The 22233-nt window shown below is 45.2% G+C and overlaps 1 protein-coding gene across 1 annotated transcript in view; it reads right to left on the bottom strand.

Moving 5' to 3' along the window:
- Positions 1–549: 549 nt before the first annotated feature.
- S1PR3 (sphingosine-1-phosphate receptor 3) overlaps positions 550–22233 on the bottom strand; it is a 45211-nt gene continuing 23527 nt past the window's right edge. Inside the window, exon 2 of the mRNA XM_069625658.1 lies at positions 550–2841. Coding sequence (XP_069481759.1) covers positions 1542–2675 — 1134 coding nt within the window. The 5' untranslated portion in view covers positions 2676–2841 and the 3' untranslated portion in view covers positions 550–1541. The remainder of the gene's footprint in view (positions 2842–22233) is intronic.

A 22233-nucleotide genomic window follows, 5' to 3' on the forward strand; every position in this document is an offset into this window, starting at 1 on the left:
TCTCAGTAGGAGGGCCCAGCCGAACTCTTGGGAGGGGTCAATTGTCCCTTTACAGACCGAAGGGAACATAGATCAGTACCATTAGCCCTTCAACTTGATTTCTGTTGCCCATTGCCTGGAGACCGTAGAGACACTACTCAGCCATCCAGTCACTCAATTAGTCAGTCAGTCACTCACTCATGTTTTTAGAACTGAGAGTGTCGGTTTAGGGGTATTTTAACTTTCACAGACTTTTGGTATAACCTTTATCTGCAATATTACAACTTTGCATTTTAAAGTAAGTGCATTCAATAGGATTTCTGGTAATATGTCATAATGAGACCCAGAATAGATGGCTCTCGCACCATTAGATCCTGCTGTTCCCCTTCTACGCCTTATCGACTCCACATGATTATCTGTTTGCTGATTGGCTGTTTGCTGATAGGCCGTTCGCAGATCACTGCCGTTGTTTTCTTTTGCTGTCAGCAGTCTCTGTAGATACTCACTCACCTGAAATGTGTGCATTGAAGCTCTACACCTGTTGCACAAAGGACTGAAACACGGATATGATTGTTTCCTGTTAATTGCATTTATTATTGTAACAGATTTTGCATATCAGTATATAAATAGAGGCATGCCCTCTCTCATAACTTAATATAAGTGAACTAGAAGGCGTGTGAATAAGTAACAAAGAGGGAGACGAAAGGCCACATTACTGCTCATGCCATGAAAGAGAACATGTCCAACACACGTGCAAGTGCACGTCGCCAGCACATCTCAGAGATGCATGTGCGTGGGATGCGCACACCCTTAAACTAGTGTCATGAGCCTGTGGAATACCAATTCCCCATTGGAATCCCACCTACCCTTGTACCTGTCAGGAAACTGCCCACTCCCCATGGGGTTTCAACTGGGCGACCACTCCCCATTAAACTGCTAAAGGAAAACCTCGGCCCATGGCTTTCCTGTATGAATGCCAACTCACCCTGGAAACATTATAGGAATTCCAACATCCCCCGCTCTCCTTCGATACCACCATTCACATGCCCCCAAAACCTCATGGGGAGCAACAGAAGTGCCTGCTCGCCATAGATGTGTCACATAAAGGTCCACTCTACTCGCGGTGGAAGCCATGGGCCTACTACAGACACATTTCATGGCTAAACCTCAATTGCGCTCCCTCTGCAAACAGATGTGCACACAACTAGCTAAGCCATGGACACTTGTGTATGGGCATAGCTATCAGACAATACATTTAGTTTCTTTTGTTAAATATCTTTGCAACTGTCACACTTTCAGACAGCCACCACTTTGTCAGCCTAAGGCATGCTGGTACATGGTACAATAAAGAGCTTTCCTGAGTTCACCTCTGTGTCCCACTTACAAAAATCGAACTAGTTCATGCAATAAATAGGACCGGACCATTATATAGTGTTTTCTCCCTTTTCTCCCCATCTCCCTTTCATCTCCATTTCTGTATGAAGTTCTTATGTAATAAACATGAGTGGAAAATGTCATTTTTTCCAACTGGGTCCGCACAACAGTGGACTAGTGGTTCCCTGTCAGGCCTTTCCGTTATGACACGAGGTACTTTTCTCAAAAGTACATGGTGGGACAGCTCTGGGTGACAGTTCTTCTTTTGGCCTTGGGAAGATTCCGCTGCTCGACTTGCTTCGGCTGTGGTCTGCTGGTGGCTGAATAGGCAAAGACCTTGTGGCACTGCTCTTCATGAAGCAACCACACACCAGGCGTAGGAAGGCACGGCGCATCTCCTTGCTTGCCAGCGTGTATATGACCGGGTTCATGGCAGAGTTCAGGACAGCGACGACAATGAACCATTTGGCAGAAAACAAAATGTCGCACTCCTGCGCTTTGCAGGCGACGTCGATGAGCAAAAGAATGAACAATGGAGACCAGCAGGCAATGAAGACACCCACTACGATCACGACAGTCCTTAAGAGGGCCATGGAGCGCTCCAAAGTGGTATGATTGGTGACTCTGCGGCCACTGGACTTTACGAGTATGTATATGCGGGCATAGAGCATCACAATGGCCAACAGGGTAATCATGAAAATGCTGATGCAGAAGGCAACATATTTCTTGGAGTACAGCGGCAGGATGGTGGAGCAGTCTGGTAGATTGTCTATGCAGTTCCAGCCAAGGATTGGTAAGGCGCCCAATGTAAAAGAGATCAGCCAGCACGTGCCAATCAGAAGGAACACCCTGTACTTCTTGTTGGCATCATAAGGCCTCATTTTAATCATGGTCAAGTGCCTTTCGATGGCTATTGCCAACAGACTGAAAGTCGAAGCACCGAGGGCGACGAACATGCTGCCTTCCCTTACAAACCAGACGGTCAGCGAGATGCTGAGCGTCTTTTTCCCCGACATAAGGATGTTCACTTGGTATGCTATGCCAGCTAACAAGTCACAGAGCGCCAGGTTGCCGATAAAAAAGTACATCCGGTTGTGAAACCTGTTATTTTTCCATATGGCAATCAGGACCATCAGGTTCTCCAGCACAATGAAGCTGCATATGACCATGAACGCTATGCTGGAAATATCCATGTGATTAGATTCGGGCCCTCTTTGTGTCAGTTTCCCTGTGTAATTATAGTGTAGCAGGATTTGATGATCGCGCCTTTCCCTTGACTGAAGCGTCTGTTTTACCACAGAAGCTGTGATTGAAGAAGCCATTTTGCTTCGGGCAGGCAGGTTAATTGTACTATGTGTCCAGCAGAGGGGGGCCACGAGACATGTTTCTCATTCCTCCTTCTGAGCACGAGTTTCAGCTGCGGGCAAGAACGCGGGGCTCAGAGGCCCCTGCATACCTCCAGCCAGCGACGACACCAATACACAGGGCCTGTGGAAAACAGAGGAATACAGTGAGAAGCCGCAGGGACATGCATGCGCATTTCATAACGTCAGATTATTTGGTATGCATAACAGGTGACCAGTGATTAGATCGGCACCGAAAATATCGTTGTCAGAAACTAAGGACAAATTATACTGCAGGCTTGCAACAGCAATAGGAAATCACATTGTGATGAACGATGTAAAGTAAAATGGTATCATTGCGAGGGGGAGTAGAGGGTGTCTCCCCCGATTTCATTATAGGAGGAAGAGAAGCAAAAAAGTAAAACATTTAAATGGCAATGATCTAAATGACGCAGTGATATACAGATATATGTACATGTTTACGTTTGCAACGTTAGTGTTTCTGCTATGAAAATATGACTCAATGAAAATAACACGTGTGTAACAATATCTATTGCTCCTAGCAGTCATGACAGTCTGGATTCTACTAATGGCACCGAGGGAAGTCAAATGTTCTGTTCTTATATTTATTTCAGCAGAATGAAATCAAAAAGAATAAACAGGGATCTGGGATGGCATGGGATATGTAGTTATTTTTTGCTATTCGTTTCCTTACTGCTGAATTACATATAAGAGAAGAGCTTGCATGATAGGAATGGCATAGAATGCACACACGTACCTCCCAGGAAGCTTACCACGCAACCATGTCTCACTGTAGCTCACTTCGTTCGATTCTCACACTAGTGAGTATGAAATCAAAGGAAACACGTTGACCACATCCATGGCTCTACACTGGTCTAACTGGTCCGCACATGGACTTGCAGGCGCTGGCTGTCTCCCTTCAGCGGGTACTACCCGGCTCATTTATCAGAGATCTTTGCTCACTGCCAGGTAGGGGCCAACTGGGAACCAAAAGATTCCCTGGAAATGTTTTTCAAGTGGCCCCATGTTACACTATGTGACTAAGCCCAACCCCTTTAATTTGTTATGTGATACAGTACTTAATATTAACATAATCGATTATTGACCTTCTAATTACCTGACTTCAATCACGTACATCATTCATGTATGTATTTGTCTCTTGACCGTAGCCATATAGTAGCTAGCGAATCATAACTGCTTTTTTTGCCCCTCCCGGGGAGATTTATTTTCACAACATCCAATTCCGCTAGAACGAAATTGTAGATACTGGACATTTACTTATGTATGGGCTCACGCAACCGTGAGTAAACACTGTTTTCTTTCAGAGCCCAAAAGATGGCGCTCATTTTAGAAATAGAAAAAGGACCTCTTTGGTTGCCTAGACAACCTCAATAACAACTACTTAAAGCCACCATTTTGGCTTCTTCTGTGAACGCGGACGGAATTGTACAGAGCTTGTATTTTTGACTGCAGAGGTGAGACACAGACTTAAGCAAGCTTTTATCTGTAGCGTGTGCGAAGTGAACCCTCTCAAATTTGACTTCGATACATTATAAGACAATAAGATAGGGATCAGGACTCATCGCGCAGCCTCTTTTCACGGCACTTGTATTATAACTAGAGGGTGTCATCCCCTAAGTGCTTCTGTCATCTCACGAACGTGTAGCATCAATTCATTTACAAATGCCGCTCCACTATAAACTTAAAAATAAATGTACTTTTAGAATATTATACATATCATTTTATTTAACAGGCTGGGATTTAACTCGTGAATTTACATTTTTGCTATGCTGACAAGCCACGTTCAATATTTACAACCAATACCATTGGGTAAGACATAATTAGCTCATTTTTTATATTAAAAACTTTGTCAACTGAATGCTAAGAGATAATTGAACTCATGATGTTTTTTTTTTCTTTTCCTTTTTTCTCTTGTCTCTATTTCCCCCCCCCCCGTCCTCCACCCCGTTCTGTTTATTTTCAAAATGTTTTCATGTGGACATTTGATGCAACAACGGATGTTTTTCAATTTATTTTTGATACTTAATGACTCACTTTTTTCCCTGAATGATCCTCCTTAACAAACCCCCCCTTTTTTCTGTCGGTGTTACATTTGACATAATTTGTCCGTGCTACAATTGGTCACTATTTTTCTGTTGAATTTAAACATTGATTTTTGTTTGCATTCTTGTATTAAAAATTAGCCCTGATTTGAGAAAGACGGCGTAGACCGTTGAAACACGTGTTATAACAAAGGGCACTCGTTCTAAATAATACAAATTCACAATTACTACATTCCAATTGAGTGGAGTCTCTTCTTTTTTCCTAAAACTGGCGCATGTAGGAATAAGTGCAACTACCTTCTTAATTTTTAGCTTTTAAAACGGAGTAGAGGAACCATACTTTTTGCCTACCCTTTAATTAGTGTTTGTCGGGCCAGTGCAGCCTTCAGGCAGATCCCCACCTTAATAGATGGGTGGCGCTGACTTCCTCCATTGAGTGGACTCCATACGTAGGGCTCCCCCTGCCAGGATTGGACTGGGCTTCTACCAAAACAGACACTCCGTCCTGATGAAGGCCGCTTATCTCTGACACCGTAGATCGGTGACTACACGGCCGAAGCACACTGTGTCGACCTGATCAATTCAACAAATGTCACCACAGCTTAAACCATGGCAGACCCCACAACAAAGCAAATACATTGAAAATAAGACACTGCAGATTACTCGTGTCTCACCTATGTGTCTAAGAAATGTACTATGCTGATATTAATGTGCAAAATATTGTGCAAAGGCCCGACTTTTGGCCAATGAATGTGAATATATGGATACAAATTGATTTTTGTGTATCCCATGTAAAACAATCAATGTAAAAAGAGAGAGGAGTGTGACAAAATAGCCTTGACCATTCACATATTGTTTACTGATTAGTGACCTGGAGGTTCAAGGCTTACCAGGAACCCTTAGGAAAGATACCTTCCTAGACATGTAATCATTCATGTGCTTCGCCTATGGCGTGAAGGTGTTTTAGAGCATATGTGGCATGTTAAAGCCTACCTCACTTGCCATCTTGTTCTGTTTTTTGTTATGAGATTTAATTCCAGGCAAGCTAATTTCCTTTCATCCCATCATGGATTGTTTGATATTAGTGTGGCATTCGCCCAAAGGCATCTTGGCGCTACTAGCAAAGCAGAAGGAAAAGGGACCGAACGAATTAGAAAAGGAAAGTTTTCAAAGCTTCACGGAAGACCAGGTGGTCAACTGTAGATCTTAAGGGACGTGGTAGGGCATTCCACAGGCCTGCAGCCACCACCGGAAATGAGCGCCCCCCAATACGGCAGTATTTCACTGCCAGATTGGAGAGAAGAGTGGCATCGGCAGAGCACAGGGCCCGTCCCGGACCATAAAGCCGAAACTTAGCCTGCAAATATTCCTCTCCGTGTTATAAAAGTCATAGTCCCACAAATCTGACTTTCTTTGTGTTCTGTTTACATGCATACGAATGTGCAGTAGTATATGAGAAGGCATACATTTTAGGCACATCTGCATCCCTACTGTGTGTAACCAATGAGTGTAAGTTCAGCACTTTATAAGTGCTACAAAGGCTTTTTAGCATCCTTTTTAATTTTCAGATCTATCACATTGCAGTGAAAGCCATCTAACCGCAAGCCCAGCTCACTGCAGCCGTCTCACTGCAATGCTTACAGAGCAATATTATCTCAAGCCACCGCAGCTGAGAGGAAGTGCAGGGCATCAGGTGCACACCTTGACAAACTGACCTGCCACCTGCTGCAAAGGCAGTACAGACTCTCTGTCCTCTCTAAGAAGAGAGCCTACATTCAAGCCTGTGTCTCTGCGGCATCTTAACAACTCGGCCAAACCTTTCAAAATCTGCAAGGAGATGGCCAATCCTGTGGCAGTCTGTACCTCTCCTGTTCCCTCCCAGGCCCTCTGCATGGCCCTTGCTTCTCATTTCACCACTAAAACTCAGGACATCCTGTGCACTCTCTCTTCCTCTACCTCCTCTTCCTCCTCCGCTACCACCCATGGCCTCTCTTCGGCCGACTATCCTCCTCACCCTAGAGAAGGTTTCTAGACAAGTCCGATTTATGAAAGCCTTGTCAAAGCAGGTTCTCCCTTGCTCATCCAGAACTATCAAGGACCAGATCGACACCCTTGCTCCAGCCTTGGCCGATTTCTGCAATCACTCTTTTGCCACTGGAACCGTCCCCTCCTCCTTAAGCACTACCTTGTGCACCCCCTTCTAAAGAAGCCCTCTCCTGATCCTTCCTCTTCGGCTGACTATCGCCCAATCTCCATCACTCCTTTCCTGGGCAAACTCATGGAAAAGCTGGCCATTTCCCAGCTTATTCTGCACACTAAATCTGTTGGTTGTCTCCATGATCACCAGACTGGCTTCAGAGCTGCCAGAAGCATGGACATTGCTCTCCTGAACACCCATATAGATTTGCTCTCTAATCTTGACTCTAACCTTCTGTCCTCATTATCCTCAATCTATCCTCTGCTTTCGATACAGTCAACCATGTCATCCTGCTCAATCGCCTCTGCGACAACATGGGTATCACTGGTCAGGCCCTGGCCTGGTTGACCTCCTTTCTCACTGACCAACCATCTCAGGTCCAACTTGGGCCTTTCCTCTCCATTATTTCTCTCTCTACTTGTGGTCTTCCCCATGGGTCTAACCTTTCTCCCTGGCTTTTCAACCACTACCTGGCACCTCTTGCCCATGGCATCGCTACTTTCTGCTCTAACTTTCAGTGTTATGTGGACAACACCCAACTCTCCTTCAGGATCCCCTCAGCCACCTCTGCTCCTCATACCAGACTGACAGAAATTCAGGAATGGTGTGCCGCCAATGATCTCTGCCTTAATGCCAGTAAGACTGAGACCCTCTTCATTGGGACACCTGCGCCCTCCTTTCCTCTCTCTATTCTGGCTGCCCACCCTGCACCCTCTTCCTGCTCCTTCCTGTGAAGCTAAGAATCTTGGTGTCATCTTTGACTCCACCCTCTCCTTCTCTAGTCACATCTCCGACGTCTCTAAGAAGTCACACTATCAACTGCACCTCCTAAGAGGTATTCTGCCTTTCCTCACTTCCCCCAGAGGTTCACTGTCTCCAGAGCTCTGGTCCTCTCTAGGCTGGATTATTGCAACATCTCTCTTTCTAAATCTGCCTGTCTCTACTCTTCGATCTTTACAACTTATCCAGAACAAGACTGCGAGACTTGTCCTTGGCCTCAAGTCCAGGGATCGTATCTCTCCAGCTCTGAAATCTCTCCACTGGCTCCCTGTGGCTGCAAGGATCAAGTTCAAGACCCTTTGCATCGGCCACAAGGCTTTCTGGGGCCTGGGACAGCACTTGCTTCAACTTTCTCTTCCAAAGCACCTTCCTTCTATGAGCCCTACACTTATCCACCTCCAACTCTCTTACAGGTTATTTTCAAGGCCATGAAGATGTGATAAGCGCCTGTAGCTTCTCCTATGAGGTTGGGGGATGCCCCAGTCTAAACTCCTTGTGGGTAATCCACAGACAGGCTGGAATGTGGCCTGTAACAATGTAGGTGTAGACCTCGGTCAATCGCACTGGATAGAGATCTTGTGGTTAGTGTTACAAGAAGTTGGCCAAAATGTTGGCAATGGAAATCCTGCTCCATTCTTTGGTAGACATTGTAAGATTCTGGGAATGTTTCAAAGGAATTCTTCCAAATTATAATGTACTCCCACATGCTGTATTATTGCATGCAGTAGCACTTTTGTTTGCAGGAAACTGAATTGTAAAAATCATAGCCAATTAAAACAAGCATTGGCAAAGACAAAAGTTTTGGCCTTTAGTGCTGTTCTTTCATTTTGCATATATAGGCACCAGGGTGCAAGGAGGAGAGTGCAATGGCTCAAAGGAGGATGCGAAAAGGGGCACAGGTGTGCATGAGAATGAGAAGGAAGGAGAATAGGGCAAGGGAGGAAACAATTGGGAGAGGGTGCCATTGATAATGAGCAAAAGAAAATATGAGCAAAAAAGTTTGAGAGTAAGAGGGTAAGAAATAAAGGGACACTGTGAGAAGAAGGATGAGACGGGGTAGAGAGTGGGGGTGGGTTGTAGACAGAGTTGGGTGGGTTGGGGGAAGTGAGAGTGCGGGTAGGGTGGGTGGGGTAGAGAGAGTGGGAGTAGCATGGGTGGGGGTAGAGAGAGTGGTGGAAGGGTGGATGGATTAGGGGTAGAGAGAGTGGAGGTAGGGCAGGTGGTTGGGTTGGAGAGAGGGGTGGAAAGAGTGGGGTAGGGTGTGTAGGTTGGGGTAGAGAGAGGTGGGTGGGTGGGGTACCGTGCTGGTTGGGTAGGTGGATGGGGTAGAGTGTAGGGGTAGGGTGGGTGGGTGAGGGCAGAGAGAGTAGGGATAGGGTGGGTGGGGGTAGAGAGAGTGGGGGTAGGTAGGGAGAGGTGGGTGGGGGTAGAGAGAGTGGGGATAGGGTCGGTGGATGTGTTACATAGAGTGGAGGTCGGGTGTGTGGTTGGGGGTAGCATGAGTGTGGGTAGGGTGGGTGGGGTTAGAGAGATTAGGGTAGGGTGGGTGGGGTAGAGGGAGTGGTGGATGGGTGAGTGGATGGGGTAGAGAGAGTGGAGGTAGGATGGGTGGGTGGGGGTAGAGAGAGTGGAGGTAGGGTGGGTAGGTGGGGTAGAGAGTTGATGTAGGCTGGGTGGGGGTAGAGAGAGTAGAGGTAGGGTGTTTGGGTGGGGTAGAGAGAGCTGAGGTAGGGGTCATTGGTTGTGGGTAGAGAGAGTCGAGGTAGAGAGTGGTGGTAGGGTGGGTGGGGGTAGAGAGAGTGGGGGATAGGGTGGGTGGGGGTAGAGAGAGTGGGGGATAGGGTGGGTGGGGGTAGAGATTAGGGGATAGGGTGTATGGGTTGGGGTAGAGATAGAGTGGGGTATGGTGGGTAGGTGGGGGTAGAGAGAGTGGGGTGGGGTGAGCGAGTGGGGGTAGAGAGAGTGGAGATTGGGTGGGTGGGGGTGAGAGATTGGGTTTAGGGTGGGTGAGGTAGAGGAAGTGGGGTTAGAGCAGGTGGGGTAGAGGGAGTAGGGGTAGGGTAGATAATGTAGGGATTGGGTGAGGGTAGAGATGTGGGGAAATTGGTGAGTGGGGTAGAGAGAGTAGAGGTAGGGTGGGTGGGGTGGAGAGAGTGGAGGTCGGGTGGGTGTGAGTAGATTGAGTGGTGGTAGGGGGGTGGGTAGGGGTAGAGAAAGTGGGGGTAGGGTGTGTGGGTGTGGGTAGAGAAAGTGGGGGTTGGGTGGGTGAGGTTAGAGAGAGTGGGTGGGTAGGTGGGGGCAGAGAGAGTGGTCATTGGGTGGGTGGGGGCTAGAGAGAATGGTGGTAGGGTGGGTGGGATCTAGAGTGCAGGGGCAGGGTTGGTGGCAGTGGAGTGGGTGATGGTAGAGTGGGTGGGGGTAGAGAGAGTGGGTTTAGGTTGGGTGGGGTTGAGAGAGTGGTGGTAGGATGGGTGGGGGTAGAGAGAGTGGGGGTATGGCAGGGTGAGTTGGGGTAGAGAGAGTGGGGGTAGAAGAAGTGGGAGTTCGGTGGGTGGGAAGAGATAGAGTGTGGGTAGGGTGGGTGTTTTGTGGTAAACAGGATGGGGTTGGGGTGGGTGGGTATGGGAAGAGAGCATGGGGATTGGGTGGATGAGGGTAGAGAGGGTGGGGATTAGGTAGGTGGGGGTAGGTTGAGAGGGTGGGGTTAGGGTGGGTAGGGGTGGTGAGTGGGTAGGGTTAGAGAGAATGGAGGTGGGGTGATCGATGCCCCCATCCAACAGCCAATGGTAGTTGGTTGGGGGCAAAACCACGAAGACCAAAGCAGCCTCGGGAGGACTTGTCAAATGTAGCCCAAAATAGCCCAAACAAAACCCAACCAGCACACTCAATGGGGTGGGTGTGTGGGGGTAGAGAGATTGGGAGTGGGCTGGGTGGAGGTAGAGTGGGGGTTCGGGGTAGAGAGACTTAGATTTGGTGGTTGGGTGCTTGCAGAAAGGCAGCCTCATGAGGACTAAAAATATGTCATCAAAGGTAGCCCTAAAATAGCCCCACTGTCTGAAAGAAATAGCCCAAGATAGCCCAATATTAAATCACTGTACAGCTGGGAAATGGAAAGCCCAGCATCCTACTTGCTTCTTACAAAGCTGCTAATTGAAGCAAATATTGTTAGGGAACTTCTCATTGTGTAGTACGGCAGCAGGGTTTGGAGAAAAAATAGATTTTATTGATATGGCAGTTTTATGCCATGGCATTGCCTGTTTCACAGCCAATCAAATATTTTCAGTTCAGAACCCCCAAGCCCTCTCTCTCTCTCTCTCTCTCTTCTGTAACAATGGTTTCAGCAATTATGTGGCGCAAGTGCCACAAAAAATTGCCAAAACCAAAATTACTTTGCTTTATCAATTAGAGTGAAGAGGAAGGAACACAATGAGAGATGGAGATATGGAGGAGATACAATGTGCAGTAAAACAGCAGGAAGTGACACCGTAAAGCAAATGGGAAGGCGATTAGGACAGAGTCACAGTCTTGTGTTTCTGCAAATTTGTATTCATTTAAAATCTCTGATTTCTTCATTGTATATGATTACATACTGTATATCTTTATGCATTTAATAAAGAATGCTGATATGTGGCCACTTGACAAGTTGTGGATTTCTAAGCACAAATATGCAAACTAAGTATTGGCGAGGAGCATATGTTGGGCTAGTTTTTTACTGCCTTCATCTAAAGGAAAAAGCCAAGATTCACAAGAGGGGACATCTCAAGTGTGTAACACCTCAAACATAAACACCACCCTGTTCCTTGCAAAGGGCAATGGTTCCTTGCAGCTCTGCTCTCATGATACCTGAAACACGTACGCCACCCGGTTCCTTGCAAAGGGCAACGGGTCCTTGCAGCTCTACTATGATGACACCTGAAACATGTACACCACCCTGTTCCTTACAGGGGGCAATGGTTACTTGCAGCTCTTATGATACCTGAAACATTAATACCACCCTGTACTTGCATGAAGAGGGCAATTGTTCCTTGCAGCTCTGCTCCTATGACCTCTGAAACATGCACCACCTTGTTCTTTGCAAAGAGCAATGGTTCCTTGCAGCTCTGCTCCTATGACCTCTGAAACATGCACCACCTTGTTCTTTGCAAAGAGCAATGGTTCCTTGCAGCTCTGCTCTTATGATACTTGAAAGAAACACACCACCCTGTTCCTTGCGTAGGGCAATGGATCATTGAGCTTCTGCTCCTATGATACCTGAAAAATGCACACTACCCTGTTCCTTGCAGAGGGCAATGTTTCCTTGAAGCTCTGCTCTTATGATACCTATAAGATGCACACCATCCTGTTCCTTGCAGACAAGGCAAATGCTTCCTAGCAGCTCTGCTCTTATGATACCTGAAACATTCACATGACTCTGTACTTGGCTGCACTAGCATGCAGAGGGCAAAGGTTCCTTGTAGCTCTGCTCTTATGACACCTGAAACATGCACACCATGCTGTTCCTTGCAGAGGGCTATGGTTCCTTGAAGCTCTGCTCTTATGATATCTGAAACATTCACCCCACCCTGTACATGCATGAGGAGGGCAATGGTTCATTGCAACTCTGCTCTTAGTTCTCTTAGTGCACCATCACCTTCTGTTTACCCATTGGCCCACGGCCTCCAGTATCCCAGAGCTTAAATAACCCAGTGCGTGCAGATGCCGGCAGCTGCACCTGCTCCAGACAGGAAAACTTGCCACCTGGAGCCTTCACTGCTTCTATGCTTCCCTGCTCCTTTTCTGGCAGGTGGTTAGAATTTGCCCCTGCAAGGGCTGGGTTGCCAAGGTAAGCTAGCATAGTCTATTCACCCCAGTGTCCACCCGCATGCAGGATGTTGAGAGAATTGCTTTGGTAACATCAGGGCTATCAATGTACCCTTTAGGTGTAGGATGCTTGTTGAGTGCTTAATATATGATTTCCCCACGTTCATGTACTGAAGTTATGATTCTGCATAAAACCTGGAGGCACTATGCCATTTCTCGCTAATAAAATGCCCCCACGCCCTGCAATTGAAAATATGAAACATTAGAAGCAAACAAAATGCTGTAGCTCATACCTGGCAGTCTCTTTCCTCCATCAAAGGTAATACTAATGCCCATATCCTCTACCTTGAAACTTCAAAACCAAACTTCTTTTCAGCTAGAAACTTCAATCCAAATGGACCAATTAAGTCAGGAGGCAATAGTTCAAAGATGATCAGATGTAGGAATCCCAAGCCAATATAAACACATGAAAACAAAGGCAAAATCGAAGTAATCTCAGTTGCGGCGTGTTGGCCAGGAGGGATAATACTCGCTGACAATTCTTATCATAACCATGCTTTTGCAAAACCTGGCAAAATCGTAGTACTTTTACATTACACTGGGGCAGGAATCATGGCATGATCAAAGACATAAAATAACAAACTGGTAAAGATGCTGAACTACTTGAGCTGAAAGGTTCGGCTGAGAGAAGCATAAAACTAATCTGCGGTCCACAGAGTATCTTCCAGCTACGCAGCTGCAAAATGGGTACCACAGGTCACAGCCTCTCTACCGGATGGGGCTCAAAGATCAAAGATCAGTTCTAGCCTCATGCATTACCAATTACACTTAAGAAGCTAAAGCCACTGAAACATGGGCAAAAGGGTAAACAATTGGTGGCCAGGAGGATAGGTCAGGGGCAACGCGCTCGCCTTGGAAGCAAGACAACAACAAGACGACAAGACGTTGCTTTCGATCCCCGGGTCCGGGCTTAGAAACCTTTGGGTATTAAGCCCATAATAAAACACCAATTATAATTATGCACACGTAAATCTAAGACTGATTCACTTGGGAGAAGTCTTTAGTGTTCAAGACAAATGCTGGATGGAAAGATCCTCATTGTATTGCATATATTCAGAGAGAAAGAGAAACGTGACTCACCCTACAACCTGCAAACAGTGATACATTAGAATAGGTACGCAAAACACCTCATGTCTTCTAAGAGGCATCTGTGAACTAATCCTCCCACACCAACCCCAACTCAACCCTCTTGGCGGTTGTTAACTGCCCAGCAAATACCCATCCTGTAACACTTACCAGTATGAAACAAAAAGACATGGGAGATCGACAGGTCTTTTATGTTGACTTGAAAGAGATCCATGTCATGTTCTGTGTGCTAAATGAATCGGACCAACCAAAATGAAAACTGTCTCCTTCTGGTACCTGAAAGCCACACTCACAGTGGACGATTGGAAGCCTCCTTCATCTTTAGACTCCCAATATAGCCTGTAGTGCTCCAGGCAAGAAGCATCAGCGTCCCTGCTCTCACCAGAAAATGGTGCCGCCCTTGCACAAGAGGGAAAATGCCCACACAGTGGTGAAGGATCAGGGTAGGAGCAATTGCTGAGTTAAGGAGAGCTGGATATCATGATTTTGCCAGCCAGAAGTTTGCAACCAAAACTAGATGTGCACCGAAATGACAATTCGAAAGCCACTAGGACAGGGCGAGGTGGCATCCCCCTTCAAGGCTGCAGGAAGGCTTTTGTGGTCACTGCTACTTGACGTGAAGAAGTCAAGGAGGTGATGGAAGAGGGAAGGTTGAAGAGAGCCACATTGAAAAAGTCCCCTTGTGCTGAGTCATTTGAACGATCTGCATCTGCTGCTTCCATTTGCTAGAATCCCTCAGTCATGAGAGCTTGTCACACCCACATGGTTGAAAAATGTACAACCAATATGTTGGCCACCCATAACAAAGTCATGTAGCAATTCCTATTCCTGCCCAAATGCCAGAGTGCAAAAAAGCATGTGAGAAATCTTAGGAAACAGATAGGTACGGGGGCCTTCTGATCTAACCAAGGCCGCCACATACTCTGGTGGCCACTGTGAGTGACCCAACCCACGAAGCTAGCTTCTGCCTCCACAACGAAGTCTGGTAATTGCTTTTCATTTTGAGGCAAAAAAGCCTATCTCTCATGCCATAGGACAGGTCTAAGCTACTGCAGATGAAATTATTTGAGGTGCTGAAGGGCCGGGTAGTTCAAGGGATCAAAACAATGACCTGGATGGAGGTGGTTAGGAGACCCAACATCTGAGCAAATTTTGAAGGTTAGGTGTAGGGCAGCCTCATGTAGGGCAGCCTCATAGGGTCTTAATTTCCTTATCCTTGGCCTCATGCCCAGGGACAGCATCGCTCCGGCACTGAAATCTCTCCATTTGCTAACCATGACTGCAAGGATCAATTCAAGACCCTCTGCATAGTCCACAAGGCTTTCTGGGGCCGGGACCTGCACTATGTATAACTCTCTATCCCTAAATACTCTCCCTCTAGAGTCCTCCGCTCATCCTCTTCCAACTCTCTGCGGGTGAGCCGTTTCTCCAAACTGAAATTTGGGGGTAGATCTTTATCCTCTCCAGGTGCTTCCCCTCTGGAACAACCTCCCTTCCCCTCTCTATCTTGAGCCTGATCCCCTTAAATTTAGGAAACTCCTGAAGACCTTCCTCTTCTCTTCCTCTTTCTATCTCCCTCTCCCTTGCTAACCTCCTCTCTATTCACACCTACTTCCCCCCTCCTTCTCTTCCCTAACTCCGCTCTGTTTTGCCGACTGGTAGCCTGGTGAACCTCCAGAGCCTCACAGGTCCCAGGCTCTCCTTCAAGTTGTTGCCTCCAGGCCTCTGCACTCTGCTCACCACTACTGCACTTCTGAGATTCATTCTGTGAGAAGGGTAACCTCCCTGCACTTAACCCAGGGCCCTGCTGGATTGGGCGCACTCGTTCCCCTCCACCTTCCTTTCACCTTCTGTCTGCACACTTACATTACCAGATTGCACTAGGCCTAGTTCACCAGGCCTAGTATGGTAGTTTTTTGTTGCTGTATGTTTTTCTCATACTCCTCCCCCCTTTCTTGCCTTCCTTCTTGTCATGCACTTGCACTAGTGGCAATGCTATCAGGCCTAGCATGCTAGTCATTTATTTATTTATTGTTGGATCATTTAGAAACTTCAAGGCCTAAGAATTACTCTATTCCCTTCCCGCCTTGAAGCGCTTTGAAGTACTTCACTTGTGTATAAGCGCTTTACAAATAAGCAATTACAATTACAATTGCTTACACTTAGTGAAAGGAAGTCTTAGGAGACCCTTCAACACGTATTACAAATTATGGTAAAGCAGAGAGACTACTGGATGGTTCTATGTGATTAGATCACCAGATTTTTTTACCGTGGATTTTTTGCTGAATATTTTCAGATGAAAAGACTGATTGATTTTTTTTGTATTATATTATTTGGTGGTTCACCCCCAAACCCCCTTTCCCTTATTATCTAGTCCCTATTCCCCACACGCCCCAAACCCCTTATATTTCTTTACCCACCCACCCACCCCCATATTTTTCAATGAGCTTTTTCGGCCGAAAATGTTCAGCAAAAAACTCTGCGAAAAGAAGCCTGGCGATGTAACAACGTGGTACCTTGCTGGATATTGCCTGGTGACCTTGGTTGCACATGGTGAGTAGATCCTGGGCTATGAAGGGCAGATTGTCTATAAGTAAGTAATCAGTCAAACACTGTGGTAGAGAATTAATCTGCTAGAGAATGAAGAACATTGGTCAAAACCCAAGGAGAAAGAGAAAGCCCAGAGGCAAGGCAGATGAATGTACACCTCATTCATTTGCATCTTGTACTCATGATGGCCCTGAATCATGCTGTTCCCATCTCCATCTTGTATCCTGGCTTGCAACATTATGTGTTACTACTGACTTCTGGAATTGTATTCACTCTCCCCTCTTGCTTCCCCACTCTTTTGACTGCTAACTCTCTGTTCTTTCCTCCTTTCCTTTCTCCCTTTTCCTATCTCCTCCCCTTACTTTCTTCTATGCACTTACTCTATCAGAATTGTCCCTGGACCTAGTATGATAGAAACCTCGTCTGTCTCCTCCCTCCTCCCCTTACTGTTTTTTTCCTCCCTGCCCTCCTCCAGCACTATCTAAAATGTTGTCAGGCCTAGTATGATAGTTGCTTGTTTTGTTCCTCCCTTACCTTTCTGCACCCCTCTCCCTCACCTCTTGTTTTTCTCCGGCTCTACCAGAAATGTCGTCAGGCCTAGTACGGTAGTCGCCTGTCTGTTTCCATTTCCTTCCCACGCTCTCCCTCCCTTCATTATCTATGTCTTAGCTCTTGCACTATCTGAAATGTCGTCAGGCGGAGTACAATAGTTCATTTCACATCCTTACTGTTCATGCCCTGTAAGAATGTCATTGTATTTTCCCTTGTTCCCTCCCTTGCCTTGAAGCGCTTTGAAACACATTGTGTATAGGCGCTATATAAATAAACTATCATGTCATCATATCATATCCTATCATTCCAGCCAAATGCATATGCAGGAAACTCTGATCATCCTGTTTTATGGGAATCATGAAATAAGCATCCTGATCATCAAGTTTCACAAGCAAGTCCCAGGGAAAAATGTAAGTTCATTACAAGATTTATAACATCTTCCCTTTGTCTAGTACTAGAAAGAGGTTCTCAAAAGCCTGTGTCTGTGCAGATGACCCTCCAGAATAGCACCCTTCATCAGCACCTCTAGAGTCTGTAGGATTAATCAAGTCTGTTCATGACCGAAAACATGAAAATCGAGATTTCTGTCTCTTCACCTTTTAATATCTTGTAGCACAATAAGAAGTGATTTGTTAAGAAATGGGAGCTTGACTTTGACTCTTGAGACATTTTGGACCTTATTAAAAAAGCCAAATTATCATGTGCAGCAGCCCTAGATACTGTATCTAATTGAACTTTAAAGGGTGACCCTTGTGGGATGCCATCTTATTTACGTTCTTTAAAGACATTATACTACTCAAGTCATACCCAAGTCTTGCAAAACCTCATCTCTGATCCCCATATTCAAGAAGGGTGATAGAATGGAGCCCTTAAACTATTGAATCGCTGGAGTAAGATATTTTCATCTATTATTTTAAAGAAATTAATAGTTGGGCCAAGGAAACTAGCCATTTAGATGCACATCAATTTGGGTTCTGAAAAGCCGTGGCCAGCAGCTGAATGGCTTCCTCTTAACTATGATTTGCAAGATAAGTTGACAAAGGAGAAGTGTAGTGTGTGTATTTTTCGACGATCTTACGTCTGCATTCAATAAAGTACATGATGATAGGCTTTGGAGAAAGCTTTCTGCCTTGGGCCTTCCTGGTGCTATATTGAAACTTCTGATTTACCTTCATAGGGGTACTAAAATTAGCATCAGACTAGAAGGGTTAGGATCAATGTCTGGCTCAGTTGATATCTATAGGAGGCTGGACCAGGGAGGAGTCCTGGCCCTGGCCCTCTCCAATCTATACACTGTGGATTTAGGTAATTCTCTCTTTAAAGTCAATGCTTTTCCTCCATCCGTAGAAATGGTGGTGTTGCATTATTTGTTCTATGCTGAAAATGTGTTAATCTTTGACCAAATTCCAATAGGTTTGCAACAAACCTTGCTATATTACCAAATGTTATGACTGAGAATGATCTAGAAATAAATAGTAGAAAAATGGAAGGTGATGATATTCTCCAATGCCAAGAAAAAAACGACCTTCACATTCAAACAGAAAAGTGAACCATTGGAGATGGTGGGCCAATTCACATGTCTCGGATTTGTGATGTACAAAAAGGCCCGAACTGGTCTCAATCTGATGAGGCGCAACACGAGATATGCAGTGTTTGTTGCCCAACTTAAAATGTTTTATTCGAGATATGGACGCTACTGTCTATTGCATCATATATTACAAAATTAAGGTAGTTCCCTGTCTACTTTATGGCTTCGCGATTGTTCAAAACTTTGAAGAACGTATGTGGCATAAGCTGGAAGGTTTAATTTGGAGGAAGGGTTCGGTTTTAGCCAAATTGCGTTATGATAGCTGTACCACGATTCAAGTTGGGTTTACTCTCCTTGCCAGCTTTGATCAAATGGAAATTGCTGTTATTCTTTAAAAGAAATCGTAGATCTGCCTTATAACACACTCTTTATACATCTGAATGATATCTTGAACGGCAGAAACTGTGCAGAATTAAATAATTGGGTAAACAATAGTGACAGGTTACTGGACAGTATAAACTTGCCTAAAAAAACCTTCTTGAGAATCCAGTGGCAATAAAGAGGGCCCTATGGGATCTTAAGTGGTGTAATACGAGAGATGCCCTAAATAGGTGTGCTCTTTTTTATAACATCGCCTTGAAGGAAAACCCTTACAATAAATCTATTACTGACACACAAAGGTGTTAGAGCTAGATAACAAATTCTTAGGAGCATGCACAATTGTCACTTTGCAGGAATGAGGAATCTGTTGAAACATTGAAGCACCTTAATATTAAGTGTCTTACACTACAGACAGAAGAGAAAAATACGTTAAAGACTTTTTGCCTGAGATGAATTGTATATCTTCTACATGCTTTTGGTCTCACATTTGGGCTGGGAAATATGTTTCCCAGACTTTGTCAACTTTAAGATTTGTATCTGAAGTATTTTACTTGCCTGATTTGCACATTGGATGAAATTGTTACATTTTTCCCCTCAATTTTCTATTTATAAGATGAATTAACTGTGTTTATAATGTCTTTTGATATGTTTAATATTTTAATGTTTTACTTGTCCTTTTTGTAATTAGAAATTGTGGAAGGTTTGAATTTAAGCCAAAATACAATAAAGAAAATATAAGAAGAGATAGCCAAAATACTAAAATCAATGGAGTGTAGGAAGAACGTGAGCACTGTGTGTGCATCTTTACGTTAGAACAATGGTGTGTCGCCTATCAAAATGTGTTGTGCACACAACCATGTGTATAACGTGCAAAACAAAAGAAGAAAAGTATAATAGTTCAGAAATTGCTGGTAGGACTCTGATTGATTTTACATTTTTTAGAACCTGTCACTTATAGGAAAAAGGGGTTTATCTAAAAAAACAGATTTTGTAAAAATGTTTATATGAATAATATCACAACTATATTACACACTCACCCGAAATTACTTTTGACCTTGTGGAGACTTCAGAAAAGGGAGTTAACAATGGTTCACATTGGCTATTGCACAATCAGTCTCACTCTCACGAGATGGTGCAAGTAACAGGTAAAGTGAAAGAAGAAATTGGGTCTAGAATATTTTGATTTCTGCCTGTCCTCAACCTCAAGATGTTATCCTTAAATTGGAGCTGGTGAAACGCATTTCTGGTGTGGAGGCTATCATTGAACAATTGAAAAATTTAACAACTCTTGCATTTTAGGAAAATGTTTTGCATTGCTTTCTCCAAAACTGAAACAGTGGGCATTCCCAAGGATCAATACTGGACCCACCCTTCTTCACGCTGTACACCTCCTCCCTGGGTGAACACATTTCTTCCTTTTTTAACTGTCACCTCTTCACTGATGATACCCAGATCTCTTCTCTTTCCCCTCCATCAACCCTTCAATCTTAGAACACATAACCAGCTTCCTGGTCGCCACCTGCCACTAGATGGGTCCATGCTGCCTCATGCTTAATTCTTCCAAGACATATTTCTCCCTGCCTCCAACGCTAATAACACTCTCCTTTTGCCTGTATTCTTTCCCCCTGATTTGCTCATCCCCTCCATCAGGTGAATCTCTTTGATAGCAACCTGAAATCCTGCCAGTATATCACAGCCCCTATGCTACCACAGTCAGGCACATGTTGTGGCATGTTACTCTGGTTTGAAAGTTCTGATGTTCTATTCTGTGGCATTAAGACCACCTTAAGGAATTTCCTGTCAGATGTCAACAATGCCATTACTCACAACACAACCCCAACCTCTTGCAAAATAGCATAGCTCTAACTATCTGCCTGTTATAATGAACCAACAAGGGGTGCTAGATCAAAGTTAATCCCTGCAATGGGGGCAGGCATAGAAGAGCGTTTGTTGTGACAAAGCAAGGTAATAGCTGGAAAACACAAAGGGTATGTACAAAGGGTGTGTAACAGGAGTAGGCAGGGACATGTGACGCTTTGAGAGAATATGACCCCTTATTCTTCTCTCGGTTGCAAAGGGCACCCTATCACCCCTCGATGGCAGGCCTTGCCATGGGGAATTGCTTGTTGGGGAGCACTTAGCATGTCAGCGTGCTGCTTTTTGCACACCCATATCAAAAGATTTATTTGAAACGATGGCCTTTTATATCTGATAAAATGTTTGGTAATATTGTTCTCAACCCTCTCTAAAGTAGTAATGAGAGCATGCCACAGTCTGGGAAAACAAGACAAATAGCTCAATGAATCAATGCACCACTGGCCTTGACAGCTGTGTAACCTACATATCACAAACCAACATGTCAAAGGATGACTGATTCCACTGGTCCCCCCGGTTTATATTGCTCAGCCAGTGGTCAGTGGTCAGATACCAGATACCAGTGCCACCATGCCATAACTCCTATCTGGAGGAGTGTCCTAAACACTAATGCCCGGAATGCTAATGCATTCATTTAGCACATGCACTTTAGCACTGGACCAGTGCAAATTGGTTTCACTTCATGTTTGTTGTATTAATAAAATCAAAGTTAAGGACTGTGTCATGGTCGACGCTGTTTTTGTTTTTTATTCCATTTTCCAATGTGACTCCAGCGGCCTCTTGGTGCTATTCTCTCGTGTGACAATCCTGGAGTACTGAGGGACTTTACCCACTCTCAAAGGCGACTTCACAGGACATTGTTGCTGTGACATCCCCGCGTGGGGCCAGGCGCGCTGCGCAGCAAAGAAATGGGCAGACAACGGAGCTCTGCTGCATACGTGCTCTTTATTCAGTTACAACTTTTCTAACTGCCCATGCCCCGCCCTCCCGCGTCACTTCCCGTTTCTCCCGCTCCCCTTGTCCATCCCGCCCTGGTTGCTCCGGAGACGTCAACGTGACAGTTGCGCATCTGTAGTCTCCTCATGCAGCTGTTATGGAATGTGCTTACTGGGAAACACTCGTGTCTTAAGGTGTCTGAGACAGCCCTGACGCCATTTTCACTTGGTGAAAACATAGTTTTGATACGGGTGCAGCAACATGTCATGATGATGTACATAGATCGCAGGGAGTTGTGCTTACACTGCCTCTGATATCATAATGTTAATTTGTCAGTTGGGCTTGTTCTGCTAACATCTAATAGATTACTGTGCTGTTATATAGCCGAGTGAGCTATACCAATGACCGGTACACCTAGATGGTTTTCAACATATTTATGATTTATATACAAGTCTCTTGCAACCGCCCCAAACAGTGCCACCTAGACTTCTCAGGCGTGAGGGACCCCCCACACCCTGCTTCCTGACGCCCTTCATGTCTGTCAGAAGTGAGTTTAAGGCATTCCAGCTCCCTCCTTCTCTCTGTCACTCTGATCACTTCTCTCGCTATCAGACTTCAGATGTCCTGCATCCCTCTTCTATGTGGTTATTCCATCCTTTTGACTGCTAGTGTAAACTGTGGCATGGTTCCCTAACAACTGCTTATATA

Source organism: Ambystoma mexicanum, chromosome 6p (genome assembly GCF_040938575.1).
Source record: "Ambystoma mexicanum isolate Mex_15411 chromosome 6p, UKY_AmexF1_1, whole genome shotgun sequence".
In the NCBI taxonomy this organism is placed as follows: domain Eukaryota; kingdom Metazoa; phylum Chordata; class Amphibia; order Caudata; family Ambystomatidae; genus Ambystoma; species Ambystoma mexicanum.